Genomic DNA, 14,881 nt, shown 5'->3' on the forward strand with positions numbered 1-14,881 from the left:
CAGATGAACGAGAAGCCATCATCCAATGGCTGAGGTCGCAAGACCGCAGTCCAACCACCGGGCAGGTACGAGCCAATGTGGTTGACACTCGCCGCCACCCTAGATCGACTTTCTTGTCCATCCAAAAGCATCATCGATTCACTCACGTTCACCCGCACCTTGTACCTTGACTCGCACCGCCCGTGTCCAGCAATTGCCAGACAAGGTGCTTCGCCCCAACCATGCTCTGCGTTCTGAGTTGGCACGCTACCGGGAAGAACATGGGTTTGCCCCACTCCAAGCCCCTGCTGCTCCAGCCCCTCAGTCTGTCGCCCCTGCCAATCCCGAGCAATTTTCTTTGCCCCTCGTACACTCTGCCAATCGCGCTCGCATGGAGCACCTGCGAGAACTGATCAATTCCAATCCAGTCCAGCGATCACATGAACTTCTGCAGACGCTCATGGTCACTCGCGACGCCACCCGGATGCGCGTCGCACGAGAGCTAACAGCGGCAGACGTATCTCTGCCACCGGAAGCTCCGATCGAGTTGCAAACGTTATTCAACATCCATGCCGCATCCGGTCTGGCACCTGATCAGCCCATTCTGCACTTTCAATTTCCGGGCCAGCCCCACCAACAAGCCGGCCAGTCCATCGCCATGCATTTTGAACGAGACCCTGCCAACCCACATCGACTTGTCCTCAGACCCGCAAACGTGCCCAATCCTATTCGGCCCCCAGCGCAACCTCAAGGGCAGGCCCCAGCACAGGCCCCAGCACAGGCCCCAACACAGGCCCCAACACAGGCCTTAGCACAGGCCCCAGCACAGGCCCCAGCACAGGCCCCAGCACAGGCCCCAACGCAGCATCCAACGCAGCCCTCGACGCAGTCATCGGCAACCCCACGTCAGGTTTCTTCTGTGCGTCGCATTCAGATCAGAGCTACGGCGCCGTCGCAAGCTCAGAACCAAGGTCAAGGCCCCGCGCAAGCCACCGAATCAGGCTCTGCACATCAATCGACAGCAACGACAGCCACCAGGCCGACATCGAATGTTGCTGAGACTGCCCACACCCCTTCAGGGGCTGCGACTCAGAGCCCACCCGCACGCGCGGCCACGGGTAACTCGCCCGAGGCTCGCACGGCCAAAATTGTGCTTGCTTCTGACCAGCAGCGTGAACATCGCCGAAAAAAATGCTTTCAAGACCTTGTAGAGCAAGTTTCTGCAGGTCGATCATTCACATCCTCGTTCGATCGTGGAACAATCTCGCACGTCTTGCACAGCTTGGGCCCCAACGGCCCTAGCCCCTCTGTTGTCTGGTCCGCAGGCTACTGGCACAGTCGCACGCCACCTACTTTGCCGCGTGAACAAGAAGAGGGATTTCTAAATGGGCTACGTGCTAACCTTCGTCAGCTCGACTGCCCGTCGCCTTTTCTTCATGACAGCTACATGCGTGAGCATGTCTTCACCGATCCGTGTCGCCGAGCCTTGCTGGTACGCCTGTCTATCGACACGGTTTTCAGCGGCTACGGCCACCCGTGGGTCGTTGCTTTTGATTGCTCTCCTCACTGCAGCTGCCCTCTGTCTGTCTGCCCGATTGGGGGCATAATAATGGCTTTGTTTTTATTGTTTTTGTTTTTGTTTTTCTTTCTTCCCTGCTGCTTGTTTTTCGTTTTCATTGGAGACAACCTTTTGTGGTAACTTCGAGACAATTTCATCATGGTTGCTGTTGCCCCGCATATTGCCATTGCAGCACCTCCATTCCACGCGCTTGGAGTACACAGCGCTGGACCGTGTTCCCAGCTTGAATTATCTCTTGTGCCGAACTCCCAAAGCTATCCTTTGGATTGCACGCCAGATCGGGTTTGATGTGGCGACCACCCGCGATGCTCTCTTGAATGAGTATCACCACTTTGTACGTTGTCTGGACTGCCTTTTTTCAAGAAAGCGGCCGATACTAAAGACCTCACTGCTCTCGTCCGCCTCAACCCGTAGATCGTCACTAGGCTCACCCCCGAGTCACTTGTCGCCAACCCCACTGCCGAGCAAATTGGGTTGTCCGGGTGGTTTGAGATAACATTGGAGACCATGCTACGCCGCTTGACCACAACGGTGGATGATATTCACGCGTCCGTAATTCTGCTTTCAAGACCTCGCCCGTCTGCTACTTTACTAGACCGCGAGCTTATATCACTGCCTGTTGGCCTTGTGTACATCAGGTTACTCCGCCAACTGAATTTGCCCAACTGGGTTTGTGGTGCAATCCAGCTTCGCGCCTACTTCCTTGGCAATGAGGGCGTATGTTCTCTCCTTTTTTTCCCCCGTGATGTGATGCAATTTTTTTTCTGTTCTTTTTTTTGTTCATCATTGTGTTTGCACCACCTGTGGAAACCAGCTCTACTTTGCACTTCAAGAAAGCGAGCTTTTGCAGGGCCGCACGCCTCGACCGGATCAGGTTGGGCCAATGGCCCTGATAGAGCACCTCCGCAATCACATGTTTGTGTTTGCCCTCTTTGAGGACTTGGACATGATGGACAAGTTCAATGACCGCGGTTGCGTTGAGCGCTACCACCGTTGGGGTCTAGATACCATGCTTTCAATTGTGCGTTTGCCCTCTCGGTCCCGTGCTTTTGCAGTGAGTTTAGCCCCAAGCTTGCAAAACAAATCGCTCATGAGAATTGTCGTGACATGATTGCTCCTCACAGGCAGCGACCAGCAAAAACCAAGCCATTCTTGACGCCGTTGAAATCTGTAACGCCCGGAACGGCTTCGGGAACAATTCGTTGACCAAAACTGTAAGCCCTACTTCATACCCCTCTTTTTCCTTTCCTGGCCAACTCGGACTAAGCTCAACAATTTTGTTTATTTTTGATTCGCTCTCATGCGCTCATCTCCGCATGGGTATCTAGCTTCCTCCTTTGTGGTACACGGCCATTGCTTCAGACAATTTCGAACTGATCTCTGTCATGCATGGCACGTAAGTTGGCCGTTTGCATATCAAGCAAAACTTTTGTTCGCTTGTTTTGTTTTGTTTTGGTTTGGTTTGTCCTCTTTTTCTTCGCCCTGTTCCGAATCGCCTGAATTTGATGAAGGGCTTGACTACACTCACAGAGCCAATCTGCTTTCGGTAGCACGGTGATTCAGAGTGGCATGCAAGCTGCCACACTTATGATGAAGACCATCTTTCAACCTTTTCAAAACATCCACCCGCTGCTGATTGCCATCGCTTACAATGACAAAATGGCCTTGCAATTCTTATTCAACACTTTGAAATTCACTCTGGAAGAGGCTGACCGCCTTTGCCCTGGCGTAGGTTTAAAACGCTGTGCTCCGCTCCCTAGGTGTGCTGATGTCAACGCTAAAATCCTCGCGCCGTTTCTCAACTTGTGATCCTCCCGTTAGACCTTGGTGCGCGCCGCTCGCATGGCGGCCCATCACCCCGAATTGCTACGGTGGCTGATTGAAGCCAAGTTCCTTGCCTTGGATGTACGTGCTTGCGTTTGAGGGTGAGCAAGGCGGGTGGCACAGCATGTATGGCTCACCATTCTGGGACTTGACGGACAGGACACACTCGCCGCCACATGGGAAGCAGCCATTGATATGAACCAGGTTGGTGTCTCAAGTTGCGATGATCAGGCGCAAAGCTCGCAGAGACAAAATGGACTCGCGCCTTTCGCTGCCAAGTGCCAGTACCTTTTTTTTTTTTTTTTTTTTTTTTTTTTTTTTTTTTTTTTTTCCCCAATGCACTTTACCTCATTTCTTTTTGTTTGACCTTTATCGCTGAATGTGGGTGTGCTTGATGCTAGCCGGATACAATGGACGTGCTGATGGAATTTGGTCTAGTGCCTTTGATCCCACGTCGACCATGGCTTCATACTAGCCTCGTTATGATCGTGGTTGATCTTCCGATTGAAGACTCGTGTCGACTTGTTCAGAAAATGCTTCAAGTAGGCGTGCTGGTTGCTCTCAAGTGTAGTGTGCACAATTTTCTGCCCGCATGTACCACTATTGCTGACTATCTCGCTGCTTCTTGCTCTCTTCCTCTGTTAGATTTGCCCGAATGAAGATATTGCTTGGGAATTTTTGATGATGGCGGTTGCCACGGTCGACCGGTGGCAGATCGTCAACCTACTGCGCCGCCACAACGTACCATCCGACGTCTTGACCGACATGGGTTTGCTTTACCGTGCTGCTGAATTTGGCTCGGAGGCTGTCATCCGCGCCATAGTGGCTTGGCTCAGCTGCCAGTCAGCCTATGAGCTTCTTTTTGACCTCAGTAATTTGCAGGTCCAGGACACTGGTGACTGTCCACTTCATGCTGCCGCCCGTTTGGGGCACGAGGGCACCATCCGTGCGCTGCTTGAAGCCGGCGCCAGCCCATCGGTACGTCCCAAGCCCGGGCTTGCATGACTTTTTTTTTTGTCGGATCCCAGTTGACATTGTATCTCTGGTTGTCGATGATCCTTTCGTGTCGAAATAGGTTCACAATCATCAGGGCCAACTTCCCTATCAATGCGTGCCAGCGGATCATGTGCGACATGGACGGTTGCAGCGCCTATTGCGGAAGAACTCGCCCATGGCACCCAAACCCACTTTTAAATGTGAATTTTGAGCCTCGAGGTAGCAGTGTTTGGCCAAGCGCTTGAGGAATGTGGTTTGGCCTGCCGTAAATGCGCGCTTTTTCCGTGGTCCGGGCCATTATCGAACCGTCACCCGGCAAGGCAAAGCGAGAAGCGAGACGAGACAATTCATTATCAATTGTCAATGAAACCACATCGACAACTCTTGCCGACGAGCAGGTGATATCATTCACACGGCAAAATGACACAAGAGGCTGGCGTTGGGCGCCACCCATTGTCCAGTTGACAAAAACCCTAAACTTAAAACAGCTCGTGTGCCTTATTTTGGCCGGCGGTTTAAGATTTTGAATCGCCCCTTCATATGTGGGTTGTCGTTCCCTGCCGCTGCCCTCTTGTCCTTTTTGCTTGCGCGCCCCGCCTGAGCGAGCGATGCCGCTTCAGCCTCCGCAGCAGCTTCGCCCTCGGCCTCCTCGCGCACCGTTAGGTCGGCTAGTCGGTGCGAGCGTGCATGGTGAGGGTAGGCGCCTGATCGAGCCGATGGCGCGCTGTGGGTACGAAGTGGATGGTGACCATGATGAGGATGGGAACGTGATGACGGCTGGGTGGGAAAGGCGTGTGATCGAGAGTTGCTCGAGCCAGTGTCCAAATGCAGGCCATCCATGCTGCCCATTGCAGAGCCGGTCCCACCCAATGAAAAATTGACCTACCCATGGCACAAACACACAGCAAACAGTGTGAGACATATGTGCGCTCGTCTGCTCATCTGTGCAAGCAGGGCAGAAAAGCTTGCAACGCAAACTAGAAGTAGAACAAGATCGCACCCGAGGCTTTGGGCCGTGCGGCTTATCAAAGTGCTCGAGGTTGGAGGTCGAGAAGGACCGGCGCGGGACAGCGCTGTGAGCGTCCAAGCCTTGCATGGATTGGCTGGTCAGCAGAGTGCTAAGCCCATCTACACTACCATGGCCCGCGGCCAACTGTCGGGCAGAGCCGCGCTTGATTTCACGCGTGACAACCACCGTTTCAAGAGCACCATCCCCCTGGATCACTGCCGGGCGCGTCAAGGTGGTGGTCGTCACAATCACGTCATCCTCATCCTCGACGGTGAGATCTGTAGTGCTGCCGTGCTGCGAGCTGGCTGCCGACGCACCAACGCCTGGGCTTGCTGCCATTTGAAAGTACGCGGAAGAGAGCAAGTCGTGAACGATCATTTGCATCGCTTGGACAAAGGGGCAATGCTCGAAGCAAAAACCTTGGCGCAGCGCTCACCTTGGTTCCACTCCACATCACGAACATGCGGCCGTGATGATGGCTGGCGTTGCAGCGTGCGCTGTTGGTGCATACATCGAGCCCCCCAGCAAAAGGGTACAAAACTGTGAACATGAATTTTAACCCCCAAAACAAAGCAAAAAGGGAGTCTCCACTGTCTTTTGATACAAATTTGATGAACAAACCGTGACGGTGACGGTCGCATCAAATTTGTTCACAGGGAAGGTGGACTCCTTGACAAAGGCCATTGTGTTCAACAAACGGACGCCAGCGCGCGCTTGGCGCCAGGTCATGTGGTTGCGTGCCTGTGCGGGTTAGGGGTAAGCGAAATACACATGAGTTCATGTGCTCAATCAGGAATGATGGGCGCGCCATGAAGGTCGCCGCGAGCCAACCAAGTTGGAGTGAATGGCAAAGGGGTCGTAGGCCATAAAGTCTTCATAAGGTTCCCCGTCACCATCATCGTCCTCGTCACTGTCGTCGTCCGATTCATCCGCCGACCGCTTGAGAGACCGTGTGCGGCGCTTTTCGGCCTCTTTGAAATGCAGTAGCGCCCACTTCAGGGTACGCGGGCCAATCACCTGAGCCAAGACTAGCCAGAGCAAGGAAAGCCAAGTGAGGGAGGTGCGCTGCCGATAGAGGAAACAGGCCTGCAAAGGCCGGCTGTTGCCGTCGCCCATCGCTCGTCACCCGTTTGCCCGTTGAATAGCAGCAAAAATATTGTGGAACATACGAATCATAAACACGGTCATGGTGGCGAAGGATGGACCCCAACCCTCGGTGTGAAACTCGTCCTCGAGAAAAGTGGCGTACGCCATGCCAGCACCAGCTTGCATGATCATGGCAAGAAAAGCAAATTGGCCGTGGCGAGCCGGCTCGTTGGCCCACCAGCATCCCACGTAGCCGCCCACAAAGAGGCAGACGATTCGCACAACGAAGAGCAGCACGGCAGCCCCGACGACCTAACAAGGCAAGGCAAGGCCACCATGGTCAGCAGACAGTGAAGAGCAAAAGCGATGAATCGGCTCGCGACCGTGCTAGTCCAGGCGCAATCGAGTACTCACGTTGCCGAGAAGCATGAAATCAAAGGACATGCCGACGTAAGTAAAGAAGGTGGTAAACACATAAGGTGCAATGCTTTGAATCATTTCATGCAGACTCCACATGAGGCGCAGATCCTTTTTGTAATTGATGAGGGTGGCCGTCGCTGCGAGAGGTTGGCGGGGGATGCGAGATCAACAAAAAAACGTTGAGAACAAGAAGAAGAAGAAAATGAGGCGAGGTGCAGGAGCTGTCAAGCGCGACCAAGGAGGGCACTGGTTGGCATGGAAGCACACAACCGTAAACCGTACAAGGCAGCGTACCGGTCATGCAGGCGAGCGAATACTGAATGTGGATGGATGCGTGATCACGAAGGGCACGTTGAGCTTCGTAGAGGCCGTATGCCGCGGCCAAGAGCAATCCGCCGCGAAAGAGCTAAGGCCGACCACAGGGTCCACAACAGGGTTGCATGATTGAGCGTGCCAGAAGTTGCTGAGGTGCACCAAAACGGCAGCCTGGCCCCTCGCGGGATCCTAGCAGACTAAAAGAAACAAGCTCAATCCAGGAGACCAACCTGAAAGTTGCCGGCGAGGAAGCGGTCGTAGAGCAGGGGTTGCGTCCAACCACGAAAGATGCGCTGGCGGGCAAATTGATCGAGACGGTTGGCATCGAGGCGGGCGAGCGCATATAGAAAAGGCGTCATGGCCAAGCCAATGAGGACGGTGAGAATAAGTTCACCGATGACATAAAGGACAATGAGACCATTGTCGGGCCGGCCGTCATCTGTAAACACGCCAAAGGCGACGTGGACCACCACGGCGTAGAGGACGATGACGACGGCATCCTTGAGGAGCACGACTCCCAAAGCCATTTGCCCGTAGGGGCCCTTGGCCCGATGCTTGTTGATGATGGCGATTGTAGCCAAAGGAGAGCTTGCTACGGAGATGACCGCGCCCAGCAGGGCCACCGTTGCCTGAAGCATGACAGCCAGCCAGCGGGCCAAGGGTGGCATGTTCGCGTGAGGCTCATCGATGCTGTTGCATGCTTCGAATAATATCTCTTGTCGCAAGCATGGCGATACAAACAGTCGGAACGTGTCAAAAGCCAGACAGAAGAGCCCCAACACAGACTGACCTGTTGGCCCGGGGAGAGGCGATCCATGAAATCGGTCAGGGGGGCGGCAACAAAAGCCACAACGAAAAAGCCGACGAGACCGACAATGGTGGTGGCAGTTACAATGCGGAGAAGGCTGGGAAGGAATTGGTAGAGATGGGGAAGATAGAGCTCAGCGCCTGCAGTAAAGGCGATCAGGGCCAATGCGAGGCGATCAATAAAGCGCAGATCGTCAATCTCCGGTCGCGATAAGATGTGAAGGATGTCTGGACCAGCCAGGATGCCGGTGATGAGGTAGCCGGTGAGAGCCAGCATCTTGAGGTGCGAAGCCCACTGTCCGATGCGATAGGATGCCATGGAGAGCAGCAAGAAGATGAACAGGTAGCAGGAAGCGCAATCGGCGTGCTCATCGACGTAGGTATGCATGGTCGCGTTGGGCACAAACGAGGTGCTGCCCAGCTCGCTCGGCCCGACCGTGGTCTCCAGCAAAGCCGTCGTGGTGGCCATGTCCCTGGTTGAGCGGGCCAAACACGTTCCTTCAACTCCACAACGAGACCGTGGCTGACAGCGCCAAAAGCGGCCGCGATCCGGGATCCCAAGGCCAGCTGCGAGCCAGCGGGCGCGCAACTCGACCCCGTCGAGCCGATCCGATACTCGTGGAAGCAGAAAAACTACAACATCTATCATATATGCCACATCTATTACGTCTGTGATGATTATCTAGTCTGCATTAACTTGGATTTATGCTACATCAAGTTTCAGCATCGGGGCTTTCGAGGATCGTCGTCCTGCCCATAGGTTTGCGATAGTGTGCTCTCTATTACACTTTGAATATATGGGATATATTGTCAGACGCTTTATGGCCCTGTTACCAAGTGTTATTAGTTTCCCGACCCATTGTCAGGTTGATGGACAGACTGGATAACAGATGGTAGCAACATGTGTATCGATGTCAGATGTTTTGAAGAAAGGTTGCACCAGTGCTGCAAGAGCTTGGATATCTGCTGCATGTTTTATTAAGCTTTTCCCTATGGATTACCTTAAGCTTTGCAATCCTCTTCATCTTCATCAGTTTTCGCTGCATCTTCCTATTCTTCGTTTTTCGGTTGCCCAATTTCTTCTGCCGCTACTTCCTCCAAACTCACTGCACAAACTCCATATTACACACCCTTGACATCGTCATCTTCTTAACATTCTGCGTCAAGTTTCTGCTTTAGCCAGGTCCTTTTGGAGTTCAGTGGCTTTCAAGGGTTTATTTTTCTTCTTTTTGAAGGTGTGCTCACTGGCAAACGGCAGCGCCGCCGCCGCCGCCCGCTGCCTGCCTCTCCCGGCGCCGCTTCTTCCTTTACTGCCTCTTCCGCCCCCTTGTTCTCATCCGCTCAGTGATTTTTTCAAATGCACGATTAACCGTCCTCACGCGCCTCTTTGGGTCAACATGTTTGATCTTGGTGATGCTGCAGGTTTTTTTTTTCCTTTTCCCGCCCAGTACCCGTGACCATGTCTGGATTTATGAAGTCGTTTGAGGGCTTTGCGACCGATGCGGTCCATGCCGGTCAGGAGCCCGAGAACTTTAAGCACTGGCCTTGCGTGCCCCCGATCAGCCTTGCTACCACCTTCAAGCAGCCTACGCCCGGCGTGACGCAAGGCTACGAGTGTAAGTCTCCCCCACCATCCCGAAATTATTCGTCATACACCAGTCATACGCCGGGAGCCAAGGAGACTCACGACGCGATTGCCTTCGATTGCCTTCTGGGCCATTCGCCTCCTCTGTCCATAGACTCGCGTGGTGGCAACCCGACCCGTGCCGCTCTCGAGACCGCGTTTGCCTCCATCTGCGGTGGCAAGAAGGGTGAGTCTGCCCATGCTGCGTCGCTCACCAAGCCAACCGGCCCTGCCCACACCAGCCGACTCATTCCACCACTGGTCTGCTTCCTTCTTGCCAGCTTTTGTGTGGGCCTCGGGCTTGGCTGGTACCCAGGCCGTCCTGCAGCTGCTCAAGGCCGGTGACCACGTCCTTGCCTGCGACGATCTCTATGGCGGTACGCACTGCTTGCCTCGTTCTGTGTGATCCGTGCCCTGAAACCCAAAAGGCCGAAAGGGACCATACCCCTTCTGGCAGCATGCCGAGTCTGCAGTGCCACTGGGCTCAGCTCTGTTACTCCGACTCGCCATGTTGACGCGTTGCTCCCAAGGCTCGATTCTCACCTTTTTGACATTCATGACCAAACTCCGCCTTGCTCCGAATAGGCACCAACCGCATGCTGCGCCGCATTGCCGCGCCCCTGGGTCTCGAGTTTGACTTTTACCCCACCTCCGACCCCGAGGCGTTTGCTGCGCAGATCAAGCCCAACACCAAGCTTGTCTGGATCGAGTCCCCCACCAACCCCCTGCTCCAGGTGACCGACATTCGCGCCGTCGCCAAGCTGGTCAAGGCCAAGGGCTGCACCCTGGTCGTGGACAACACCTTCATGTCCGCCTACTTCCAGCGCCCCCTCGAGCTGGGCGCGGACATTGAGTTTGCTTCGGTCACCAAGTACTACAACGGCCACTCGGACGTTGTCATGGGCCTGACCGTGACCAAGGATGAGGCCCTGGCCGAGCGCCTCCAATTCATCCAGTTTGCTGCCGGCGCCGTCCCCAGCCCCTTTGACTGCTACCTCGTCAACCGTGGCCTCAAGACCCTCCACCTGCGCATGGAGGCCCATGCCAAGAACGCCATGGCCGTGGCCCGCTACCTCGAGGCCCACCCCAAGGTGACCCAGGTCATGTACCCGGGCCTCCCCAGCCACCCCAACCACGAGGTGGCCAAGAGCCAGGCCACTGGCTTCAGCGGCATGGTCGCCTTCCGCATCCGCGGTGACCTCAAGGCCTCGGAAACCTTCCTCAAGACGGTCAAGGTCTTCACCCTGGCCGAGAGCCTGGGTGCCGTCGAGTCGCTGGCCGAGCTGCCCGCCATCATGACCCACGCCTCCGTCCCTGCGGAGCAGCGTGCCGAGCTTGGCATTAGCGACTCCCTCATCCGCCTCAGCGTTGGTGTGGAGGCCACTCGCGACATTCTCAAGGACCTCGAACAGGCCCTCGATGCCGCCGTCCCCACGCGTGAGGCCACGCCCAGTGTTGCCGACTTTGAGCACATTCTTGCCGCACACCGCAGCGACGAGGCCGCCCCCGCCCCCGTCACCACCTCTGCCGTTTCCGCCCCGGCCCCGGCCAGCCAGCCGGACGCTCCTGCCACCGCTGCCACCGCCAACCGCCCCTCGGCCGGCCACCACATCACGGCCAGCGAGCTGGTGGCTAGCCCCCGCCGCGCCGGTGCTGCTCGCATGCGCGAGTCCTCCATCTTTGACAAGCCCGAGCCCACTGAAGCCCGGCCTCAGTCTCGCGGCCGCGCTCCCCCTGGTGGCGCCTCCAGCTTCACCTTTGGTTAATATAAATTAGCCCCGATACACGTGTGTACGCAACTAGGCGCGCGTCCATTCGTGCCGCCCTCCCTCTCCCAGAGTAACGCACCTTTTCGTGAGGCGTTCCCAGTGTTGTTCTCTGCCCGACTGGTCTTACGTGCCCCGATCCCTCGTCATCCTTTTGCTTTGTTTTTCCCAATTTTATGTTTGTTTGCTGTTCCAGTGAGCATGCACTTGGATGCCGCGATGGACGGTCAATTCACCTTTTTTGTCCAATAAGCCCCAAGTTTGAAATGCAGTTTGGCGGATCCTCTCAGCGGGTGCTCTCGTCACTGCGGTTGTGTCCTTGTACAAACATAAGCTCGATACGACTACCGGTCATGAACAAGCAATGCGATTGACACAAGCTCGATTGTGACTTTGGGAAGTGCAGAGATCGGTGATGCAATGCTGCGCTTTGTTTTTGATCGCGCGGCTTGTTGCGGATGTTTACATGTGTGGCAGCAGCTCGCGCTTCCGTTTTGATGCTGCTTGAATATTGACGTGTCTGTTCAGATGTGCCCAGCGCTCGACCATGAGATCCGTGACAATGAGATGTACTTGGGAGGAAGCGATTGCATGAGATCAGGAGACGCGTGGCTGCATTTTGAAACGCAATCCTGGCATTTTTTTTCTTCTTCTGCTTGCACAGCAGCAATCCTGCGTCTTGTGTCAGTGGCAGTCTTTTTATGGGGTCAAACCCTTTGACAACCCGTCCACGCGCGCAAGTGGTCATGCAAGTGGTCATGCATGTGTCGCTACTTTTGTGTGCTTACATTTTCGACTTGCATTTTCTTCTGCTTGCATCTTTCATCTTCTGCTTGCTTCATCTGCATTTAATTTTTCTTGGTTCGACATCGATCGTGAGATCAGTCAGCGGTGGCGTTCTCAGTCATTGTGGCATCGCATAAGGGCCCTTGCTTTTGCTTGCTCGTTGGCAATACGGCGATTATCTGGTCAGGCGGATGTCTTGTGGCGACTACCACAACGTTTGGTTCAGAGCACCACTGCCACTGGTGTAAGCGCCACTGATCTCACAGCGTGCGCTGGGCAAAAACCAAGAACGCGTCACTCTGCAATTGTTAGCCAGAACTGTTGACCAAAGGTGAGTTGGTTGGCGCATCAGGAGGGAATAGCAAGATTCACGGACTCGCTGCCGTTTTGACAAGCAGTCCGACATTGTGTATTGTCAGGCGATTTACATGACATCGTTTAACGACGATTTGATAGATACCATGAGTCAGAATAGCGATGGAGTGTTGCTGTTTCATGCTTGTTGGGCTTCAGAACCACAACAAGCGCTGCGGTTGTTGAACAATTGGGATCGACCACGTATTCAAGCTGCTGCCACGTTCGAAGCGGTATGTCGGCTGGGTATTGATTACGCTTACGTTGAATAAGATAACGTCCCCTGATTTGCTGTCTTGCTGGTGATGGTCATCGGAACACAGAATGGCTATAAAGCACTGCACGGTGCCTGCGAAAAAGGCCATGCCGAGGTGGTGGGGAGACTGCTGGAGTGCGGTGTTGACGCCAATGTCAAGGACAGCAATGTCAGTATCTCCTCCTTCCCGCTCGTACAATTTGGGTGCACGTGTAACGCAATGTCATGATGATCCTGTACCTACACAATGGTGACGCGGTGGTGCATCTCGCAGCAATGCGAAACACCTCTGCACAGGGCCTGCATGAACGGTCATGTAGAGCTGGTGGGGATGCTGTTGAAGCATGACGCTGATCAAGATGCCAAGGACCACGTCAGTAACTCCCGATTTGCCTTGATGATGGTACATGTGTGACACGTGATACTGCTGTTCGTCATGGTGATGTATGTAACAATGGTGATGTATGTAACAACCCACCACAGAATGGCTGTACACCACTGCACGGTGCCTGCTTTGGGAATCATGTGGAGGTGGTGAAGATTCTATTGAATCACGGCGTGGATATGGAAGCCAAGGACTGCAATGTCAGTACCTCCCTTTCCCCCGTTTGCCGTCTCCCTATAATGACACGCTGCATCGCACTGATCCTACAACCTGTACGTGCATGTGATGCATCACAGCATGGTTATACACCACTGCACGTTGCCTGTATGAGGGGTCATATGGACGTGGTAGGAATGTTGTTAAATCGCGACGCTGGTGCTGAAGCCAAGGACAACGTTAGTAGCTCGCTCCTTCCCCTCCCCCTATGATGGCACACCCGTTGTAACACATGACGCTGCTGTGCAACTACGTATTTGTGATGCATTGTCCCACAGAACGGTGAAACACCACTACACAAGGCCTGCAACGAGGGCCATTACAAAATAGTGGAGACACTGTTGCGGCACAACGTGGATGTTAATGCCAAGACCAACGTCAGTACCTCTCTCGACACTGCCCCCCATGATGGTACACACCTGTACCATAGCTTGATGTGACTGTACATATCGGTGATGCATCATCTTATGCAGAATGGCTACACAGCACTGCACGCTGCCTGCATTAAAGGTCATGTCAAGGTGGTGGAGATGCTGTTGAATCGCGGCGTTGATGCGAACACTAAGAGCCACGTCAGTATCCACTCCGCAGTCCCCGACCCTACACACCCTCAACCCCACAACCGCCCCCCCCCCACACACACCACCCTGCTACGATGGTGCCCTGTAACACAGAATGCTGCTGTTCCTGTATGTGATGGTGATGCATCAACCCACAGAATGGCTGTGCGCCACTGCACGATGCTTGCTTTCAGGGCCATGCGGAGGTGGTGGAGATGTTATTGAATCAAGAAGACGTAGACACGGGAGCCAAGGAGAGCGATGTCAGTACCTCCTTCTTTCTTTCCCTCCTATGCCAGTACTCGGCAACACAAACTGATCCCGTACCTGAACGTGGTTGTGATGCATTAATCCATAGTATGGCTTCACACCACTGCACGGTGCCTGCGCTAAGGGCGATGTGGACGTGGTGGAGATGCTGTTGAAGCACGGTGCTGATACCACAGCTCAGAACAACGTCAGTGCCTCTCTTCTCTCCCTCTCCCTATGACTGGTCCCGCTGCTCCTGTCTGCCCTCTCTGCTCGTTTCCCTTCTACACCCTACTTGCCGTGCCATCATTCAGCCATCCTCCTCGTTTCGTGCACATGTGTGGCCGCCTGTTTGGTTTCTTTCTGCAACTCCTGCCCATGCTACCTGTGCCCCTCGCTTGCCAGCTCTGCTTTCCTGTCTGCGCTTCCCCATTTTTCACCAGGGGCCTGTTGCTTTATACCGGCCATAACCCACGCCCTCACCGTCTTGCGTCTGCCTTCCGCATATTTAAGCGGCCTCCAGCCGTCATCGCTGCCTTCTCGACACCCCCACATTTTTTGCTTCATCCTTTGCTTTTCCAAGCATCCCCGCCTGTGTCCATCCTGCTTGCTGCACGAACACGCATCTTGCTTGCCGAGCGGCACTTGCAAGCTCTGGAACACTGCTGGC

General features: G+C 54.6%; 3 protein-coding genes across 3 annotated transcripts in view; 2 read left to right on the forward strand and 1 right to left on the reverse strand.

Annotated features, from left to right (window-relative positions):
- The window catches only part of MONBRDRAFT_39190 (uncharacterized protein), a gene marked incomplete at both ends in the record, with an annotated part of 6,330 nt that extends 397 nt beyond the window's left edge, over window positions 1-5,933 (forward strand). The window contains 6 exons of the mRNA XM_001750473.1: window positions 4-65; window positions 191-1,471; window positions 2,373-2,612; window positions 2,683-2,772; window positions 4,028-4,360; window positions 5,493-5,933. Coding sequence (XP_001750525.1) covers window positions 4-65; window positions 191-1,471; window positions 2,373-2,612; window positions 2,683-2,772; window positions 4,028-4,360; window positions 5,493-5,933 — 2,447 coding nt within the window. The remainder of the gene's footprint in view (window positions 1-3; window positions 66-190; window positions 1,472-2,372; window positions 2,613-2,682; window positions 2,773-4,027; window positions 4,361-5,492) is intronic.
- Window positions 5,934-6,176: 243 nt separating this feature from the next.
- MONBRDRAFT_12617 (uncharacterized protein) lies at window positions 6,177-8,484 on the reverse strand (the record flags this gene model as incomplete). The annotated part of the gene is made up of 6 exons (XM_001750502.1): window positions 6,177-6,415; window positions 6,557-6,785; window positions 6,888-7,030; window positions 7,188-7,299; window positions 7,439-7,837; window positions 7,999-8,484. 6 exons carry the CDS (start codon window positions 8,482-8,484, stop codon window positions 6,177-6,179), a joined length of 1,608 nt encoding a protein of 535 aa, XP_001750554.1.
- A 990-nt stretch (window positions 8,485-9,474) lies between these two features.
- MONBRDRAFT_12618 (uncharacterized protein) lies at window positions 9,475-11,913 on the forward strand (the record flags this gene model as incomplete). Its single annotated transcript, XM_001750474.1, has 5 exons — window positions 9,475-9,631; window positions 9,755-9,826; window positions 9,921-10,016; window positions 10,225-11,010; window positions 11,807-11,913. 5 exons carry the CDS (start codon window positions 9,475-9,477, stop codon window positions 11,911-11,913), a joined length of 1,218 nt encoding a protein of 405 aa, XP_001750526.1.
- Between the last annotated feature and the right edge of the window lie 2,968 nt (window positions 11,914-14,881).

This window comes from Monosiga brevicollis, genomic scaffold, assembly GCF_000002865.3.
Source record: "Monosiga brevicollis MX1 MONBRscaffold_42 genomic scaffold, whole genome shotgun sequence".
Classification (NCBI taxonomy): domain Eukaryota; class Choanoflagellata; order Craspedida; family Salpingoecidae; genus Monosiga; species Monosiga brevicollis.